Here is a 21,140-nt window from a genome sequence, read left to right as displayed (position 1 = left end):
TTTCCTCTTCACCCATGCTTGTAAAATAGGAACACTCACCTCCTAGACTCTTTTCAATCATAGAAATGTTCAATCATAGAAATGAGGAACCAAAGTGGTGATTACCAAGTGGATTGTTGTTCTAATGACGTATTTGCCATCACTATTGATTCCCCACATTTCGTATTATTGTTGTACAAACTCTGTCTGCGAATGTTAATAACAGCCTGAGGCATCTCATACGCATCTTCTGTACCTCTTGTCCTGTAAGTGCCACGGATAGAAAAACTTGGCGTTATTTGTAGGATCTATAAGAAGTACGCTGAATGAGATACTTAGTAAATCGGTCATATTTACAGGTCGTACGGTATTTTGCGAGTGTGTGTGTATGTGTGTGGATGTGCACGTGCGTGTGCATGTGTTTGTTATCAATGATATATAGATAAGTGTTAATTATGTCGGAATATGACAATATGGGACGAGAAAGGGGTAAGATTTCGGGCATATAGGTGGGCAGGGCGATGTTTTTGTTGTTTGTTTGTTTTTTTTTGTGCTTATTTTACATAATCGATTCCGAAAAGTTATGCGTTCACTTTGTTTTATCATACGTTATTACCTGATCGAGATGATCTTTTATCAAAATCATGTGAAATATTTACAGTTGTGTTATGTATCTACGGTATCATATATATATATATATATATATATATGACAAACAAAAAAACATAATCCTGGGTTTCATTTGTTAAACATTCAAAGCGACTGTGTAATTGATTATCATTTGTATTATATAGAATTGAAAATAAAAGTGCAGGTGTGTGTGTGTGTGTGTGGTGTGTGCAAATACCACTCATGTTTCCCGATGGTTTAGCTTTTGTTACCCGTTTTGCCAAGTAACATTGTATTGATGTGGGTTTATAAGCAGGGCACTGTCATTGAGTGAAACATCACCGCACAAAGCAGAAAGAGTCTTTTGCTTTATAGAAAGAGCGGTGCATCATAATTCACTCAGTATTGATTGCAATGTGATATTGTCAGAGAGAGAGATGAGGTTAGTCAGATGGAATGTTAACCCAATCCGTACGGGAACCTGGTGGCCCGTGTATTCAGTCTACGGGGATTTCGGAATTTAGTGCGGAACGAGTTAACGCAAAATATGTGATAGGAGGGTGCCACCTGCGTCTACGAGACCACCGAGAGTTGCGAGACAAACGTAGCGGAATGACGACACACCCATGTAAAGTCACGATTCTTTTATCTGTGTATATCATAAAATATTAAATGAAGGGAACAACGAAAGAGAAAATAATCTTCCGCATTCCACTCCGTACCTCCTACGAAGCCGATACCAATAGATGTATTCACGAAGTAACAGCGATTGACTGAGATGTAAAAAAAAACAACCAAAGAAGCCGACGCCTTCATAGACATCAGAAAACTTTCAAAACGTCGGTCAAGAACCTATCGTTTGGCGTAAAAGATCGTGTGACGTCAAATGTTGCGTAAGCGGGCAATGTCTCTATACTTTCTGTATAAATTGCGGTCATGATTTATGTATTTGTTGTTTGCTCGTTTGTTTGTTTGATTGTTTGTTTGTTAGCAGGCTTGTATTCTTGCTGAGGAAAGGAAATAGTAAAGCTCTACTAACAGACAGCAAACTGAGATCTGAAGCATGTTCATCAAGCCAGCCCTGTCGAATCGTTGTTATTATGTGCGGATCATGACTCTGGCGATGATACCAACGATCTATCACACCACGACGATGCGCCTATATTCATGTACTCATCAGCTCGAAAAATGTACACAATTTTTGAATAGGTATAACGGATTATTTGAATAAGGTTAAAATTTGTGTCTAGAATTCATCTGAGTTGTCATCGTGCATTAATTTGTGAAAACGGGAGATGTGTTTGTTATCACTTCATTGATGAAGAGTCATCCTCTGACATAAAGACTCTGAACAATCGATGTGTTATACATTACAAAGTGTCATTATATTTCAAAAATTATGAACATTATACAATTAATACAAATATTGACAAATCACGGCAATCATTTCTTAATTAAGGCTCTTACGAATGAGTGATGAATAAAAATCAGCTTTGTTTGTCTGAAAAGAAATGCAAGAAAGACGTTACTCCTAAGGTGCGTGCATTATGAGCAATAAGTAACAAAGTGATAAACAAAAACAAAGGAAAAAAGTGAGAACAAATTTTGACCAATCAGATATTGGTACATCAAAGATCGGGAAAGGGATAAATCAACAGAATCAGCAAGCATCCAAAGACTCTGTAAATATGAATTCCATTAAATAAAAAGTGAAAAAAGAAAGATTTTCAAAAAGCCGTGTCACCGATGTGAACATCGTCTGCAGGATATTCACGTCTGCCGGCACGTAAAACGTGCATTATTCTCAAAGGGTGTAGGATTAGACATCAGACCGCAAACATTACATCTATGTATGATCAAAATAGTTATGACTGCTGCATAACTCGATTGTTGCTAATTATTTTGCAAAGACGGCGAACAGTCAGTAACAATCGCCAGTGGTTGCCTGTCATACTCAATGCAATCCTGTTGCGGTTAAAGTCTGTTGGTTGAAATTGAGAAGCACCGATGGTTTCCAAGACAGTCATTCATTTTAAACCCTGACAAATTACACCCTGATACCGATACCGCCGAACTTATCACTGAAGACGTACTGGTTGTAACGGTATTGGTATGGTCGGACTTGGTATGGATTGTCCTGGTATCGCACTGGTTGACCGGGCCTTCGTCCTGGGTTGCCTGCATTGGGTCGGCTGGGAGGGAAACCTGGATTCGGGCGCGTCGGGGTTCCTGCATGTGGTCTGGATGGGAATCCTGGTTGAGGTTGGCTGGGGTGGTGCGGACGGCTGGGGAACCCTGGGTACGGTCTGTGCGGTGGCGTGTGTGGCGGATGGGGATGTCCATGACCTGGTTGTCCATGGCCCGGGTGGCCAGGGTTCCCCGGTTGAGGGCCCCTGTTGGGCGGACCGGCAAACGGTGTAGTTAGTGGAGCAGTTGGAAGGGGCGTGGTCACTGGCATTTGCGTTGTTGGTGGTGATGGAGTCGTTGGGGCCAGGAGCTCTGGTGCCTCGCAGATGTATGGCAGCTCAAGCTCGCAGTTTGCAATGGTCATGAAGTGAATAACCTGCTGGGGAAGTTCCAGGGGTGTCAGTTCTTGGATCCTGCTAGTGAAAGGAAACTCAATGGCCGGATAAACAGTACATGACAGCATCTCGTTCGGTGGTTCCTGGGGAGGCATCCCGACAGGTTGACTCTGGAAGTTGTTGAACCGATGAAAGGGCTCGACAGCAGTCGTGCCGGTCCATCTTTCGAGGTTCCAGTCGAAGGACATGGAGTTCCAAATGGCTGCTTCCGGCGGAATGACATCAAGTTGCTGACCCTGAGGGGGCTGAAAGTAGGGCAGTGTACGGATGTAGAAATTTTTGATGAATTTGAAGGTTTCGAAGTCGGTGATGTCCAGGAGCTTGCCCCCGACAACTCCAGGAACCTCTGTACACGCAACATTTGCGTCCTCTTTTATCATAGGTGCTGGGAAGAATCTGAAAAAAGCAAAGAGGAAATGAGGAAGAAGGGGAAAATGAGTCATAAGTCCTTAGCCCATAGTATCAGGTAATAATAAGCAAGACCTTAGTCACGTAAAGTATCGTGATGTAGTATATTTTAGAATGTCAAGGAACATCTAGTCTTACTTATGTGTTGAACATCTTTACCAACTGTCAAAATCGGAACTAATGTACTCTCTGATCCGTTCCTCTATACATTGCAAAGGTGCTCACAAAACTTGACGTCAGGCTTCAATCAGTGTGACAAACTGTATTTTACCACAAAAATAAAAGAATGCTAAAGTTAGCTGTATTTTCATAGTGTTAATCACGATTAATCTTGTGTAAACCTTTACTGAGATAAAGCGGCCGTCCACAGACTGGGTTACGAACACACATTATTTCTGCCATTACGTTCTCTCGAAATAGAGCGAACTCGTGGTGCTGGGAGATTGCCTGGATATGAAATGCGCGGATTAGCTCGTAGCCATGACAAACATCAATTGCCCGTGTAATGATGGTAACCCGCGAACTTGTTCACACCGCAAAAAAAAAAATGTTGGCATGGACTCTGTTAGAATCCCATGTTAGTCTCTGTTGATTGCTTTATTCTCAATTAAATAGTGAGCTGAAATGCAATGACCACGTGAATCTATTCAAAGCCCCAAGAGGAATGAGGGGCTAATTTCCTGTATTACCATCAAAAGTGGCATTCAGTAACTGCATTTAAACTAATGATGTCACAACCACTGCTTTATATTTACAAGTCATTGACCTACTCCTGCCATTTACACTGATTTATTTCCAACTGTTCACACTGCCGTTATCTTCCTGACGAAAGAATATAACGAAATAAGTGGAAGGTAGCGGCATTGTCAATGCAGTGACATCGATCTAATCTCGATCCACTAGTTTTCGAAACAGTGAACTAAGAAACATCGCAAAATATGAATCGAATTCGAGAAGCGATTCTTGTGCAGCTGCTTTTGCAGTTAAATCTGTCAAGATGTTTGGACTGGGAATAACCTTATATATGCATATTATCATAACAAAAACCTAACTTACAGTATGTTTGCGCATACAAGCTTAAATTATATATTTCTACTTTCACCGTTTAGATACATTAGAATAAGTTAACATTTGTGCAATTTCGAATAATTATATCTCTCCTACAGTCAGTGGCCCGACTTCAATCGCAAAGATGCTGACATCTCGCCATCTCGATCCTCACATTATGCATCGAATCGTATCCCACATCAGTACAAGGAATATTTGCAGACTATTATTTTTCTCACCCATGATACAGACTACTTAGCATTGACTTTGGTATCCATGGAAACGTTTCCTGGTATCACTCATCTAACAATTAAAGAATCGTCGGGAGCTATTCGTTACTTCCTTTCACAGCTTTTTTTTTTTCATGTCTTGTCTAGTCTTGTATTTTCCCTTCTTTCGTCTCGGACTTTTATGTTATTTGTGTTTTCTTTTGTTTCCTGTCTCTGTGCTCTTCATTTAGCTTTGCTCTTATTTCAGACTGAGGAAGGACATGTTTCTGCAAATTCTTTTGGAGAGCTCAAAATCTCGTGACTCCGGCTCGTCTGTCTCATTCTCCGAGAACTATTTTCCAAAAATAAATATTATCAAGTCCATGAAATAGTCTTGTTTTATGGATAAGACTAAGTGATTGCAGATGTAAACACGGACATATGTCGCTTATGTCTGACATTCATGACATGTCAAATGAGTCTTATCTTCCTTCCAGATGTAAACGATTCGAATAATCCTCGATAAAGTTACTACAAACATCCTACCAAATATCTTCGTAGAATGATAACTTGAATTGCGTTGCGTGATGAAACCACTGAAAATAAAGCTTAAACGCAGCTGTACAAACCCTCTTTAAGATTCATTTGTACTAATTCAGTGTCTTTTTGAAGAAGAGGGGTTAGCGACAGATGTAGGAAACTAGGATGCAAAACACTTTTTGTCTACTGCCAATATAAAAACCAATAACATAGAGAGGAAATAATGGTAGACTTACTTGTAACACTTCTTAAGAGAGTAGGTCCATCCTGGTGGGCATTGGTTTAGAGCAGACGCGGATGAAAGGCATCCGATCAAAATTGTCAATATTAGCTTCATTTTGAGCCTATTCTTCCACAGACCAGTCGGTGATGCAGGGGAAAGTGGAGAGCCAAGGAGTGCGGGGAGAATCCTTGCAAGCGGAGACGATGCCTCTTCCAGTGTCCACGGTCTGGCCGCTTCGAAGTTCACTCTGGAGCGGGATTTTGGCGGTCCGGGCTTGAAGCTCGACTCACTGCGATCGTCTGCCTCTTTGCTTTTCTTTCCCGCCCTGTCGCGAGTGCAAAAAATAGCTCTTGAGGGTGTTAGCCACTCTCTGCACTTGTTACGCTTGTCTACGAACTTATTTCCTGACTGGCTTCCCAGTACCCTGTGCAGGAGGAGCGAGAGAGAGATAGGGATAAAGAGGGCGATGGAGAGAGAGAGGGAGGGGGGGGGGGGGGGGGGGCAACCAGTACCCCATTTACTGTGAAGCATGTGCGTCACATTTTCACACTGTTCATAAATTTTCTACTTAAAAACATAACAGACAGAATGTTCCAGTCGTTTAAAATTTCACTGCGTAAGATATCTCCTTACTTCCGACTCATAGTTTGCTTTATATTTTATTATACTACATTCATGGTTGAAAGGTTTGTGTGTTGCTGTTGTTGTTGTTGTTGCTGTTGTTGTTGTTGTTTACGAACACGTGTTTCACAGAATTACAACTTGCCACCACAGTCACTTCCCATTGTGTGTTTACAGCATTGCTGTAAGTAGAAGTGCATAGATGAAATCAGCCATCATTTGCATATCAATGCCGATGCTCAAACTTTTGTTTGGCACGAACACCTTCAAAGCATCGTTATTGTGTTCAATGTCCTCACGTGCCCAATATATAGTCTCTAAATTCAAAGTTCATTGTACATTATTTATCGTACAATGACCCATTCCATTATTTTTCCCATGTGTCAATCGTTACTTGGATTGTTGAATAATAATAATGAAACAGCAGACAATGATATCTTTTTTTTTATTACACTTTACCTCTCTTTGTTTATTGTTTGATGATACTATGCTAATGTAATGGCATCGTATAAATAGCACAAGAATAATCACAAATTTCTGTCACTTCTTGTTGCTATATTGGTGATATTTTCTCTTCAACGTATGCCCATGTTTGTTCACGTTCCATTGTTCATTTTCCATTTGCTCTATCAATAACTATCGGCGGTGGTCGTAATTACACACATTTGCACACCTATACGCACGCAATTAATGATGGATTGTTGAAAATGTTTTCAATGAAATATATTCACGTTACTTGTTTGTGTTGCTTTGTTAAGGTTTATACAATGCACCTATAGTAGTATTAAACACAACCTAACCTTGAATATTACAAGGCCTAGTGGAACTTCAGTCATTATTTATTTTTGTCTCAATAAAATTCTTATATTTGTTTGAATTTAATTTCAAATTCCCGTATCAACTTTTAACTGATATCAGGTGTTATCAACTTTAGACCGGGGCTTCGAATACATTGTAATATTTGAGTTTAATGCATGAAACATGGCTAACTAGGCTGTTTCGTAAACAGATCAAGCAATCAATAAATGATCGGTTATGTTATGAAATGTATGAAGATAATCGTCGAAAGAGTGAAAAATTTTTCTCACTATTTCGTATACAGATCAAGCAACCAGTAACTTATCGGTTATGATATGAAATGTATGAAGATAATTGTGGAAAGAATGAAAATGTTTTTACTATCTGCCGAGAAAAAATATCTATTGGTTGCCACATTGTGATAGCAATCTTGTTTTAAGTAATCCAATGAGGAATAAAAGCTGAATAAAACAGATAAGGTTACTAGTCGACACCCCACCTCCCCCTCCCCCGTCCCCCACAGACACACAATTACAACACAAACAACTTTGCAGGTGTTGATAGAGGCTGAGCCAGGGTAGCACTGTCCGGCGGAGACTTCAAGACATGATATGGCAATTTACGCCAGTAGTGATCCCCACCTCCTCCCCATGATTTCATGACATTTAAATAGCCTATAGTGTGTCAAGTTCGTTTCCGTAGAAGCGACGACCCCCCCTATACCAGCCCCTTTTAAGTTTAAATCAATTAAGTTTCATACCATGCACTTTCATGTGATAAAAGTCTTGTAAAATTGTCAACTTATGCAGATCATCAAGCCCTATACCCTAGGAGGCGATTTATACTTATTTCGTCATGAACAACATGTCCATATTAATTTCAGATATTGCGTTCAAAAGGAAATTCGAAGTAACCACCGCCTCCGGTAATTACCAGAGCATATCTTTTTAATCCTTGTCAGAATTACTGTCTATCCGGAACAGCATGTGACGTAGATGGGACCCAATTATTCTGGATCCTAGGCAAAAATCCCACACAAGTTCCGCACCTAACACTTGTTTGCTTGTCAACATAATGTGTAGGGTTTTTTTTTTTCCACGGATGGGAAAGTGTCTCCTCCTTTTTTTTCCCCCACATCTACTTGATCGCAAGTATGTGTAAATGCCACTTAAACAACAATAGTTGCTATCTGCAATTGAGTTTAATTTTAAGGGGGATTTTTGTTGCGTTCAAAGATTGGAGTTAATAAACAGCAATAATGCCATGCCATGGTGATGAGGGGATAATATTTTTTTTTCAAACATGTAATTCATGGCGTTGTATCATTCTATACAAAAGTTATGTTTCACATCAAGCTTTTATTTTCTGACGTTCAAACGACTTTGTATCATAAATATAATTTCTTGTTCAGTTGAACTGTATACACTCGTCTTCCCACCACTACCACAAAAAAGGGAAAGACCACAAAAAAGGGAAAGGGAAAGACCACAAAAAAGGGAAAGAAAAAAAGGGGTTATGAATGCGGTTGCTGTATCCATGTTTTTTCTTCAAATCTTTGGTGAAAATGCCTCTTTACGCATATCTCAACACATTTATCATAACACCGTCGGAAACCGTGTCGTATAACTTTAAAGCCCTGGTAATAGCAAGCACACTTAAACCGACAAAATATTATCTGCTCCGTCTAAATTCAGGTCTAAATACTCCTATATTACCGAGGGACGAGACCCGATCTTCATACTTATTTCGTTCCTTGTTTCCCTGAAGCCCATCAAAAGTTAGATGTGAACTTTCCATTCGACCGGCCTCCGCGTGGAGAAGTCGATAAGAGAAGCAGTAGATCAAGGGAAGTCTATAGATTTTGCAAACGTGTTGAAGAAAGGTTTCGTTTTTGCGTGAACCAGGACGGGCTCCTGTAGCATTAGCCATAAATTGCATTTGTAATGTCAATTTCTACCATAGTTTGCCCCGTATAAATGAAAGCACTGTAGATCTAAATTTGTATGATTATTATGTATTTTACTTTCTGTCACACTATGTTTCTTATCACCATTTTTTCACTTTGTATTATCTTTACTCGTTTATGCAATCACTGAAGAGTCTTTAGTTGAAGTGAGGTTAGTGAGTGACCGTGACGAAATGAAATAAACTCCTACTAAAACTATACGATCTTTTGAACTCTCCATAATCAGTTGTTACTTAGAGACTGAATAATATGCAGCAAAAGAAAAGAAAAAAATCGGACATGAATATGTCTTTATGTATATGCATAATGTGTGCTTCTACTTGTATGTATGTATATAGTCAAACACCATTCAGGTCAATTGCTTTACGATTTAGCTGCCTTACTGTTTTGAAGCAATTTAAAGAAATGTAGTAAGAAAGATCTACTTAACCTGATAAACAGCCTTCAGATAGAGATACATGTTATGGTTATAATCTAATGTAAGAAAGCGGTGAAATCTTGATATTTCTATAAAATAATAAGTACGATTAGAAACATCAGTAAACTGATTGTAAAATGTAATTTATAGCAAGGATTTATTATCCTGTTTCTTTTTATTTTCCTGCCTCCTCCTTTCACTTTATTTCAATTTCTTCTTCTCCGGCTTCTTTGCATTGCTTCTTCAACATGTTCGATGTCATCTCCTCTGTTTTATGTATTGAAGACTGTGATATTAGCTCTTGGCATAAAAATTCGTGTTGATACGCGTGACACTGGATAAGTCATGTTCTCACCTGTTGATATCCCCATACCTCTCCTTAAAAGGCGTTACATTTATGATAAAGTTTTGCATGGTAATCTATCTCGTATGAAAACTTAAGGCGTTGCGTACTGTTATGCAATAAACTTGCTCTGCAGTTGGATATTTGCCAAAATGTTTCTGCTTAACGATGAAAAGTGTCTTCTGTTTGTGCACCCCCTCTCCATCTCTCTATTTTTCTTTATTTCTCATCTATCTATCTATCTATCTATCTATCTATCTATCTATTATCTATCTATCTATCTATCTATCTATCTATCTATTATCTATCTATCTATCTATCTATCATCTATCATCTATCTATCTATCTATCTATCTATCTAACTATTTATCTCTGTATCTGTCTGTCATCTTTTTATCTATCTATTTATTTATTTATTTATCTATCTATCTATCTATCTATCTGTCTATATAATCTTTATCTATATATCTACCTTTCTCCCTATCTGTATCTATCTATCTATCCCTCTGTATATACATATTATATCTCATTCCATCTTCCTATAGTATGCAAGGTCCTCGAAGAACTGCCCTTTGTGTCATGGGTTTGACGAGAGTTGCGTCTACCAGAACTCAGCTGCCAAGGAGAGATAATCTCGGCTTCTCCGCGATTAAGAGGGCGTGGCAGTAACAGGGAGAAAATAGTCTCTTCTCCGAAAAGCGTTTTCGATGTCGCGCTATTTCTTTACTTCAGAGTTGTTAGGAAATGTTGCATTGACAAAAAACTCTTGAAGGTAAAAGACATAGTGTAGCATTGTCTACATGCCTGAGTTCCAACACATCGGGGTCCAATGCTTATTTATCAACAACCATTCAATGGGGTATCAAGCTTGCTGGTCTTATGATATTTTTCAATAATCATGTGAAGTCTAAAGCACTTTATTCAAATGCAAGTTGTATCTTCTTGTAAGTCTGTTAGACAACCTATTTTTAGAAACCTTTCCTGCCAACAGATGCAATAACTGCTTTAAATGAGAGGTGATTATGTTATTCGTCTCCTCATGGAAATTATGCATGTTGTAGTATTCTCTTTTGAAATGTAGAAATAAAAGCCATTCGAATGTAAATATTTCCGAATACCTCTTTGATTTCAATGTAAATTCTTTTATTACTTTACCTATTGCCGAATTTAATTTTGTCTTGCATACTTGTCCCTTCGACTTAGTCTGTGTTTAAGCAGGTGGTTTACCAGCTGAAAGTTTATAATAGTTCGAAAAGAAAGAGTAATGTGTGATAGTTACAATAGTGAAAATTTGGTCAAAATCGGATAGAAATGAGGAAGTTATAACATTTCAGAGATTTGCTAATTTTGGCAAAAAACAGTTCTTGAACACTTGATATGAATATGCAAACGAGTGTGATGAAGATGTCATCACCTCATAATTTTCCATTAATCGTGGAAAACAAAATGATGAAAATTCATTTTCTTCCATAAAAGTGTAAAATATAATGTTATTCTTGGTTGAATATTTTTTAGATAGTGATCAGTCAGATATATTAGGATTTAAGGCAGGGACATAATTGCATTTGAACGAAAAACTGGAAATGTCCAAATCTTATGTACAAACTGTCTAGCAAATTGTGAGGGGATGAGATCATCAATTCACTATTTGTATTATTGACTTTTCAAGAACTGTTTCGTGAAAATTAGCGAAATTTCACTATTTCACAACTTTCTTGATTTTCATCCAATTTTGATCAAATTTTAATTGTTGTGCTACAATATTCTACTCTTTCTTTTCAAACCATTTGTCAACATTACTGGTCCAGAATTCCAGAATCCAAAAAGTATAGTGTTGACAAAAAGAAAAACAAAGAAAGTAACAATGGTTCCTATCAGACTTTAGACATATGGTTTTCTTCGTTACATTTATGTATAAAGATAGTTTGGATCTGCTAACTTTCATCCATAAAAAGCTGACATACGACCAGTGATTTGGATAGCGTAGAACTCTAATTGCTGTCGTTCCAAAACGCAGCTGCTCACCCTGCATTACACATGTTGCATACATACATACATACAGACAGACAGACAGACAGACAGCCACATATATATTACCTACGGTCTCAAAATATGAAAATGGGATTCAATATAAGAAACGGGAGGATTGAAATGTAGTTTTACCCTTTAAGAGAAAAATGTATCCCTTAACTTCAAAGAGTAGAATATGATAATTGTTTGATTAATTGCCTCCTCCAACATGTCCATGGTGTACACGCTCCCTATACAGGTTGTAAAAACAGCTCTTTGCTTACTTTCGTTACCATTCCACGCGGCGAAGAGTTATTAAAACTTATTATCCTAATGCAGTTACGGTAATTTAGAAATCCGTTTGGGTTTTAACTTCATTGTTTTAATTAGATACATGCTCTCAAGGGAATTGCTATCCCGGTGTGACCGTGTGCCCCACTCAAGGGATCGGTACTGCCTCTGAAGGTAGTTTGTCTACTCTAGAAGATATCACTGATACCTCCTTGGTCTACTATTTTACTTTTTTTTCCTTTATATGCCTTGAATATCTTTAGTTGTTAACCTAACAAATACTGTGAAAGTGGATATTATCGCGGGAGTAATTTTTCATGCTCAGTCTGGTAAGATGAGTTTCGCGTGGTTTTTTTTTTTTTTTTTGAATCCGCGGAATCAAGACACGCACTACTGGAACATATAGCAAGGAAAAATATTCGTGTGGTTTTATTTTCGCGCTAGTTTCTGGTTGCCCGAAACGTGCAAAAATTCCAACACCGCGAAAATGTCCACTTTTACAGTATAGTATTAATGTTATATATTCATATGAAGAGTTTGTTCGCAAAAACCGATAAGTCTAGTTTTGAAGATTTTGAAGTACGGTCTTTGTCATAAAGTACAAAATAATACCTTTTAAATGATATATCGGTCACTACATATAAAGGTACATTTTTTAAGTTATGGTCAAAAGAGGCAAACATTTTCTTATTATTCTCTTTATTTTTCTTGAACTTTAATCGCAAATATTTCCATTTGGCAAATATGGACTTATCGGTTTTTGCAAACAAACTCTTCATATATATGTTTTTTTATGTATACTGTACTACATTTGCGAACTGACGGTTGGTTTTCTAAATTACTGCGAGCCATCCCATGTCGGGGAGAGGATCCTGCGAAGAGTGTATGTCAACAAGGGTTCCTATCTTTAGGAATGGGAAGTCGGAGAAGGGGAAAGTTAACAGTCATACCATCTTCTTCCCTTTCCTTTCTTCCTACTATACACAAGCAAAAGGAAATAAATCACAACAGCGCTCATGCTCATGCTCACGCGATAAGAGCGACCCCTTCCTACGATGAAAAGCTTCCCTTTATACGTGGAGCGCCGTACGTCTTAAAGGGTTGGTATAGTTTCGATTGAGATGGGGCTTCAGGGTTCCAGCATTTTTTGATGATTTTTTTTTTTAGATAATGAGAAATCTCTTATGAAATAATACTGAAAGAGCGTATAATTCTAAGAGAAATTTAAGTTTATTGATAAAAATTTGTTTTGAAATGGCTGAGATATCCAAAACAAAGCTATCCTCATGAAAGGTGGGTCCCACCTTTTATGAGGATCGCTTTGTTTTACTTTGCTTTTAGATATCTCAGCCGTCTCATAAGCCGTCTCCGGTTTTCATCAGATAAACTTTGAATTAGATGAAGAATTATATGTTCTTTAGCATTTCATAAAGTATTTCGCAAAAAGTTAAAAGCTGAATCCTCACCTCAACCAATACTACACCAGCCCTTTATAGTATCTCCACTCGATAAAAATAATGTAGCATAATACAGACATCTCATAAAAAAAAAGGCGATGTAACTTTTGGTAGTACCCCGGGAGAAAAAAAAATGTCGATGAGATAGTGGATTGGAAGAAAGATGAGCGTGGACAAATGTTTCACTGCTTGAATGTTGCTATTTTTGATGTTTCAGAGCAAAAGCTGCATTCATTGCTTCAGACCCAGGATAAATAAATTCTGTTTCAAGGTGCACCACGCATGGCTCAATGTTCATTACTGGGTATATAGTCTCTATAAACCTTTCATGCTATCAAAACAGCGATGTGTGTGTGTGTGCGTGTGTGTGTGTGTGTGTGTGTGTGTGTGTGTGTGTGTGTGTGTGTGTATGCGTGTGTACGTTTGTGTGTATTGTATTCTATCATATTCTCCGTCAAAGAAATCCATACAATGTCCAATGTGCGTGTGTTTGTTTGTGTATACGAGTGAGTGTGTGGATCTTGCCACACTGTTTAATTAATTCATCATACGTCAACATGTTTATCAATATCGTGTTTATAAATCACGCTTTTTATGTCATATTTTCTGCTTTGCTCCCCCTGCCAGCTTCAACATTACATTGAACCACATTACTGCATCATTTGGTTCATCAAGACCCCCCCCCCTTGAGAGATATTTGATTACTTGTCAAAATTTATTAAATCTATTATTATCTATTTGATCATTAAATAATTATAAAGTTGGACAATCGAATCAGATAACACTCTGATGTGTTATTCTCTGAAAGCAAAATTCTTCAGATGAATGATTTATGTTTATTTCGATTACGTCCAATTCTATATTAGAAATTAAATAATATTATTTAGCCACATGTTTTTGATTTTACGTTAAAAAAAAACCCAAAAGAAGCAAACAAAAAATCCATCCATAAATACCCCAAAAGTCAATGGAATGAATATCATTTACCTTTGACATGAACAATTTTTGCAAAATTAGATTTTGTTTCTATAGCGGCACTGTGTTCCGGAATTCCCTGGATAGTAACATCAAATATGCATTCAGTTTTAGTGTCTTTGTATTTGTATTGGTATGTGTGTTTTATATTTGATTTCGTATTGGTGTTTGTGTTTTATATTTGTATTTGTGTTTGTATTCATATTTGTGTTTGTATTATGTATTAATTTGTACTTGTGTTTTATAATTGTATTTGTATTTGTATTCTTTAGGCCTACTTGTGTTTCATATTTGTATTTGAATTTGTATATTCGTATTTGTATTTCTATCTATTCATATTCCACCTTCAAACTGAAATAAAAGAAAATTCTTTTAAGCCATTACCAACTCTCATCTGAGGCTCATCATTGTTGATACCAGTTGACACGTGCGAGTACATACAATTTCCCTTGTTATAAATTCAGACACAAATTGCCTCTTCCTGACTGGCCCCAAGCATTTTCTGCGCTGCGAAGATCATGCACCGCTTGTTTCTGTTTCGTCAACGTCTGTAACCTCATATATTTCCTTTGTTCATACGATCTGTTGAAGTTTTCGTCTCCTGTGATTCCCCCACCCCCCCCCCCCCTCATCGGCTTCTGCATTTCATGAATGTGGTAAATTCAGAGCGCTTTTTGTTCTCATTTTTTGTTCTTTATGAGCAGCACTAAGGGTTGCTCACGTATTTGTTTTGGTTTGCTTTTGTTTTTCTGAGGGGGACTGTGATATTCAAGCTCAGCTTTTTAACAGATCCCCCCCCCTCCCCCATTTCCAACATCCTACTTTATTACCTATTATTACCCTTAATTCATCGTTAAGTAATTATATAGGACTTTGCTTACAGGTTGATACCTTATCATAATCATAACAATTCACGTGCTCATGTAAATTTTCGACACGTGTTTATGACTGAATAAATTTTGTTGGGAATGGAAAATAAATGAAATGAGATTAAGAAACCTGTGGGGGCGCTGTCGCATAGTGGATAAGACTCCCGACTCCCGATCGGAGGACCCGAGTTCGAATCCCGCCCAGTGCTTACGTACTTGGACAAGATGCTTTTACCCACCATGTCCCTCTCGACCCAGGTGTATAAATGGGTACCTGGCAACGCTAGGGTAATGATAATGGCAGGGCCCTCTGGTAGAACAGTGGTAACACTGAAGAGGCTACCCTGGGTAAATAAGACCCTATTATTATTATTATTATTATTATTAATATTATTATTATTATTATTATTATTATTATTATTATTATTATATTATTATTATTATTATCATTATTATTATTATTATTATCATTATTATCATTATTATTATTATTGTCATTATTGTTGTTATTATTATCATTATTATTATTATTATTATTATTATTATTATTATTATTATTATTATTATTATTACGAAAAGGAAACAAACAAAAATCAACAACAATTTCTGACTGGAAGAAAGCTATTTCGAATTCAACTGTATCCTACACTATAGACCCAGTCGGTAGCTGCAGGCATGGACATTTTTTCCTGTGTGTAGGCCTATTCATTTCTTCCTCTTTTTAGTCTTGCGGTTTAAAGGAATTGTATAGTTTTAATCGAGACCTAACGTCAGGTTTATAACCTTTTTTTTTTTGGTGAGGTAATGAGAAACCTCTTATGAAATATGAAAGAGAATGAAATTTCAAGAAGGATTCAACGTTTGTTTGTTTTTTTAATGAAAATTGGTTTTGAAATGACTGAGATATCAAAAAAAGCGATCCTAATAAAATTAACAGGCAACGACTTTTATTAGGATCTCTTTGTTTAACCTTATTTTTAGATACCTCAGTCATTTCAAAATCGATTTTCATCAAATGAACTTTTGATTCCCCTTAGACTTATTGTATGCTCTTTAACATTTCATAGAGTGGTTTCTAAATATCTCGCAAAACGTTTCAAGCTGAATCCTCACCTCAACCAATTATGTACAGTCCCTTCAAGGGAATCGTTCATCTTAACCTTTTTGATCCCGAGGTCAGTGTCAGAACCAAGGGATTAAAGCCAAGATGAACGCATTGAATTGCTCACTTTTGCGATCATTCTTGTCACCATGCTCGTCATCGCCATCCATCATGTTTGAGTATACAGGGGGCATTTCATGAAACGTTTTGTCAGATATTCTTTATATTTAAAAAAAGAAAAAGAAAAAGCTTCTGACCATCCGAGCATTGAGATTTTACGGTTTCTGGAACGAACACTGAACTAGGGCTTTCTATAGCTCAGTCGGTAGAGCACCGGGCTAGCATCCGTTGGTCTCGGGTTCGAATCCCGATGCAATCCCATTTTCTTTGCTCATTTTTCCACTAATATTTTTTTTTTCTGACAAATTATTGTTATAAGGTACTGAAATCATTGCATCTTATTGGCAGGGAGCAATAATGCATCCCAGGGGCGGATCCAGGAATTCTGTTAAGGGGGGGGGGGGGGGGGGCGTAACTATTATTTTTGGTGCCACTTCCGGGTTTCATTTCATTTTTTTCTTTTGTTTTTAACGATGAATAAAAGGGGGAGAGGGCGTGCGCCTCTTGCGCCCCCCTCTGGATCCGCCACTGCATCTTACACTGGTCTTCAGCTTGACATGAAAGAATTTACATTTTACCGAGGTGGAAACTGATTATTATACACAATGTTGTGTTTTGTATTCCAAACAGTACCCTTCAGAAATCTAGTTCACACTGACGCAACTTATCATCGCAAGGATCAGAAAGCAGGACATGATTAACTGGTCAGAATTACACAGATATTACCATGCTTTGTGTAGGTGTCACCCTTACAAACTGTAATGAGCCTATATGGCAGTGGCAGAATAACCTTGGAATAACCGTGGTCCCTTCCTAGGTGTGTGCGGTGACTATGATTAAATCATTGCGGCGAATGTAATGGATACTTGCCAATTCATTTACCGGCGAGCTTGTGGCTTAATTAATGCCATAAAACGTTTATTAGTTATTTCCCCTCCAGCGTTTGAACACACGGCGGGCGAGCAGTGCGTCATGCTGAGTGTCTATCGCACGTTAGCGCAGGATTACAATCCACCTGACTTCGTACCTTTGCGGTTACCTTCTCCTACAGATCATTTTAAGACCCGCTGTTATTATCTCTTTTAGTCCAAATTGAACAGCGTTTATCATAAACCAAGGGATATTGAAATGAAAAATTCTTGAGTTATCACATAATCAAAACATATATTGAACTGCCCAAGATCACGACAAACAACGTCATAACAGATGTAATTGTATGAATGACATTCACAAAGATTAGCTCCACTTTTGTGTAATGTACGTTCAACGAAAGATCATCACTGTAGTTCGATTGATTAAAAAAAAAACAACAACCATGTGAATAAACTAGGGATGTATAAAACAAAAAACTTAAGACTTACAACAAGTCAACAAGCTGTTAAGTGAAGATATACTTTGGTAACATATTGTTCCGTAGCTTTGTATCATTATTTTGTTATCATCATTGGTCAAATTGCAGTCGTCATCATCATCATTGTTTTGTTTCTATGAAATTTGTGAAAATCATAAATGTGATACGACTTAAATGACATATAGATTTAATAGGGATGAGGCCCGAAGCAGTCCAGTACAAGTAACTGTAGTTGAAGCAATATTATTATATCATATTCATGTTATCAACAGTGGCATTTGCAGCAGTTATGACGGTATAAAAGTAGTAATATTAGTTTAAATAATAGGAGAAGTAACTATCAATTAGTGGTAGTTGTTGCTGTTAAAACAGTTATAGTGGCTGAAGTAGAAGAGGCGACAGCTGTGATAGTAGTAGTAGTATTAGCCAGCAGCAGTAGTAGTAGTAGTAGTAGTAGTAGTCATTTTGACATTTTGATTTTGTGGTTTTATTACAAAGGTTCGTAATTCCGAAGGTTCGTTAATCCGAAAATGAAACAAGGCTCGTTATTCCAAAGGTTCGTTGATAAGAAGGCGCGTCTAACGAACCTTCGGATTACGAACCTCGTTTCATTTTCGGAGAACGAACCTTCGGAATAACGAACCTTTTTCATTTTCGGATAAAGGCCTTTCGGAAAACGATCCTTGTTTCATTTTCGGATTAACGAACTTTCCGAATAACGGGCCCCCGGAACAACGAACTATAACAGATGGTGATAAATCATAATGAAGAAACATGCCCGACCATTTTGAATCAGTATCTAATGACTGGACAGGTTAGAATACTCATCCATTAACTGGGATACCAACAGAATATCAGAAAGGAAGAAAAAGGATGAAGGAGAAGATGTATGTCATGGTTCGGTTATTCCAGATGAAAAGAATGATAGAGGAGAGAAGGCGGAGTGAAGAGGAAAGATGAAAGGAGGGCAGCTATCGCTGCATAAAAATACAGAGAGGGAACGCTCTACAGAAAATGATATGATAAGTAAGAATATAATCATAATCTTGTGATGTCAATGTTGACCTACTTTTGTGCAGTGCTCCACGAACACCTGTTCCACTATACTGCTTTATCACCGTCACGAAAATGAGTGTGTATTCAATACATCTCCTCACGTGACCTAATTTGTGAAATCAAATTCATATACCGCATTATTTGCCATCATATTTCAAGCGGTGCATCAGTACATTATTTCTCCACCTAATCCTCAAAGCAGCCAGTCTAGACGTCGATGCGTCAGTATGTAAAAATCTCGGTAACAACCTGTCGGTAAGTTGATAAAAGATGATGCTTGAAAGTAGGTCACTTTAAGTAGCTTTACTCGTCTGTCTGACGACCTGGTAAATCAAAACCGTGATGTCAGAAGTAGGAGCATGAAGAAAAAAGAGAGCTTCTTTGAAAGTGACGAAACGAGGCCATTATCTTGTCAGAATGTTTTGTCACCAATGCTCTTATGAATGTCGACATTTATCACTTATTTCATTTCTAAGCGTTCATGAAGAAAGACAATCTTCGACGAACAACAGATGAGGAACTGAATTACACAGTTTATGTTTCAACATTGAAATATTGAACACTCCCCTCTCGAATTGCTGTGATATTTCCTTTTTATGAAATATGTAACATTTCTCTTTATGTATGATAAACAAAGCGACAAAACCACAGCAAATTGCGAAATATCCAGATGATTATTTTGGTAAACTGACATATAGATAGAAAGACACACAGCTTGGACAGACAGACAGACCGAGACGGAGACAGGAGTACTTACAAAAATTCAAACAATTTCTCTCGAGTACAGATTTTCCAGATTGCCTGCGACACTACGCCGTAAGTAGTTGATTGTTGTTGGTTTTTGTGCAGAGTTCCACCTTTTTTTAAATATTTTTTTTCATTCAAAGAAGACATACCAACGAATTAATGAATACATATATATATATATATAGTTGAGACAATGTTTCTTCCTAAGATGACAGAGGCGTACGGTACGAGTATCAGCATCACCACACACACACACACACACACTATATATATATAGTCATATATATATATATATATATATATATATATATATATATATATATATATATAATGAATACGTATAACAATTCAAAAGAAAGAGAAAAAGAAAGGAGAAGATCACAAGAGTGAATACTTGCATCGAAGGGTATTTTGTAGACAAAATTGTGCGTTAAGAGAATCACAAACTTTAGTGGGATTTGTTTTTTAAATGTACTCCATTATTGTATTAAATGCGAAAGGCCCTCTGTAAATGGTTGCTGCATCCCTTACGAGTACCCGAGGGGTTTTGTCTCGTCCTCAACCGGAACGCCTAACCGGATACGGCATTGACTCACTACCTATCATGGGCGCAATTTGATCCATAGCTTTCTGCTCCTTCTTTTCTTGGATACTTCGTGATATCTCTTCTGAGCAGTCCATCCAACCCTCCGACATAGGGAGTCACAACCGGTGGGATTTTTTTTTTTTAAAGTGGCAAAGGTCATTTTACAAAACTAAATATTTCTCATTTTAGCAGAAGTATCAGACTGTCAAATATACAAACGTGTTGAAAGACACAGCCGTTTTTCTTTTTGTTGTTGTTGTTTTAAGGATTCAGAAAGTTTCCATGTTCTGAGTTTGTCATATAGCTCTATGTGTAAGTATTTAAAGTTGTTTTTTTGTGTGGACACATAAGAAAAAAAAATGGCGCTACATGAGAAGTCAACGTGGGTAACATTATTTTATTATCTTTTTTTAAGAGAGAGAAAATGCCCCTTTGCTATACCCGTTATATTTTAACACGGTACTAATAAAAACTTCAAACTTATTTTGGAGTATGTTGCATACGATTGATTGCCATTTCCTAGATTTCCTTTTCTTTTTTCTTATTCTTTTTGTTTGTTTGTTCTAAACAGAGTTTATTACAGCTGATTCTGTGTCTAAATGTCTCTCTCTCTCTCTCTCTCTCTCTCTCTTTCTCTATCATACAAGTGAACAAAATACTGAAGGGGACATTGGATTCCAACTGTGATAGCAACAATAATACAGTAGGTTACTTCAAAGATAGCTGTGCATGTGACTTGTCGGATTTCGAGCAAAGGGGGCATCAGCTATCAGGATCGAAGCCAAACTGTACATAAGTTAAACGAAGAGGAGTTATGAGGTTTGCGCGTCACG

At 37.4% G+C, this 21,140-nt stretch overlaps 1 protein-coding gene across 1 annotated transcript; it reads right to left on the bottom strand.

Annotated features, from left to right (window-relative positions):
- Positions 1–2,635: 2,635 nt before the first annotated feature.
- Positions 2,636–5,711, bottom strand: LOC139727461 (uncharacterized). Its single transcript, XM_071638434.1, has 2 exons — positions 5,611–5,711; positions 2,636–3,566 (listed from the first exon to the last, which is right to left on the bottom strand). The coding sequence occupies exons 1-2, from the start codon at positions 5,709–5,711 to the stop codon at positions 2,636–2,638; spliced, it is 1,032 nt and encodes a 343-aa protein (XP_071494535.1).
- Between the last annotated feature and the right edge of the window lie 15,429 nt (positions 5,712–21,140).

Source organism: Diadema antillarum, unplaced genomic scaffold, assembly GCF_040938485.1.
Source record: "Diadema antillarum isolate AM-2024a unplaced genomic scaffold, OU_Dant_1.0 seq00000131_RagTag, whole genome shotgun sequence".
In the NCBI taxonomy this organism is placed as follows: Eukaryota; Metazoa; Echinodermata; class Echinoidea; order Diadematoida; family Diadematidae; genus Diadema; species Diadema antillarum.
This window is presented reverse-complemented; position numbering and strand designations above follow the sequence as displayed.

Coding starts and splice junctions, on each gene's coding strand:
- LOC139727461 (XM_071638434.1), bottom strand. CDS start 5,711: ATGAAGCTAATATTGACAATTTTGATCGGATGCCTTTCATCCGCGTCT. Junction 3,567..5,610: donor TCTCTTAAGAAGTGTTACAA/GTAAGTCTACCA, acceptor TGCTTTTTTCAG/ATTCTTCCCAGCACCTATGA.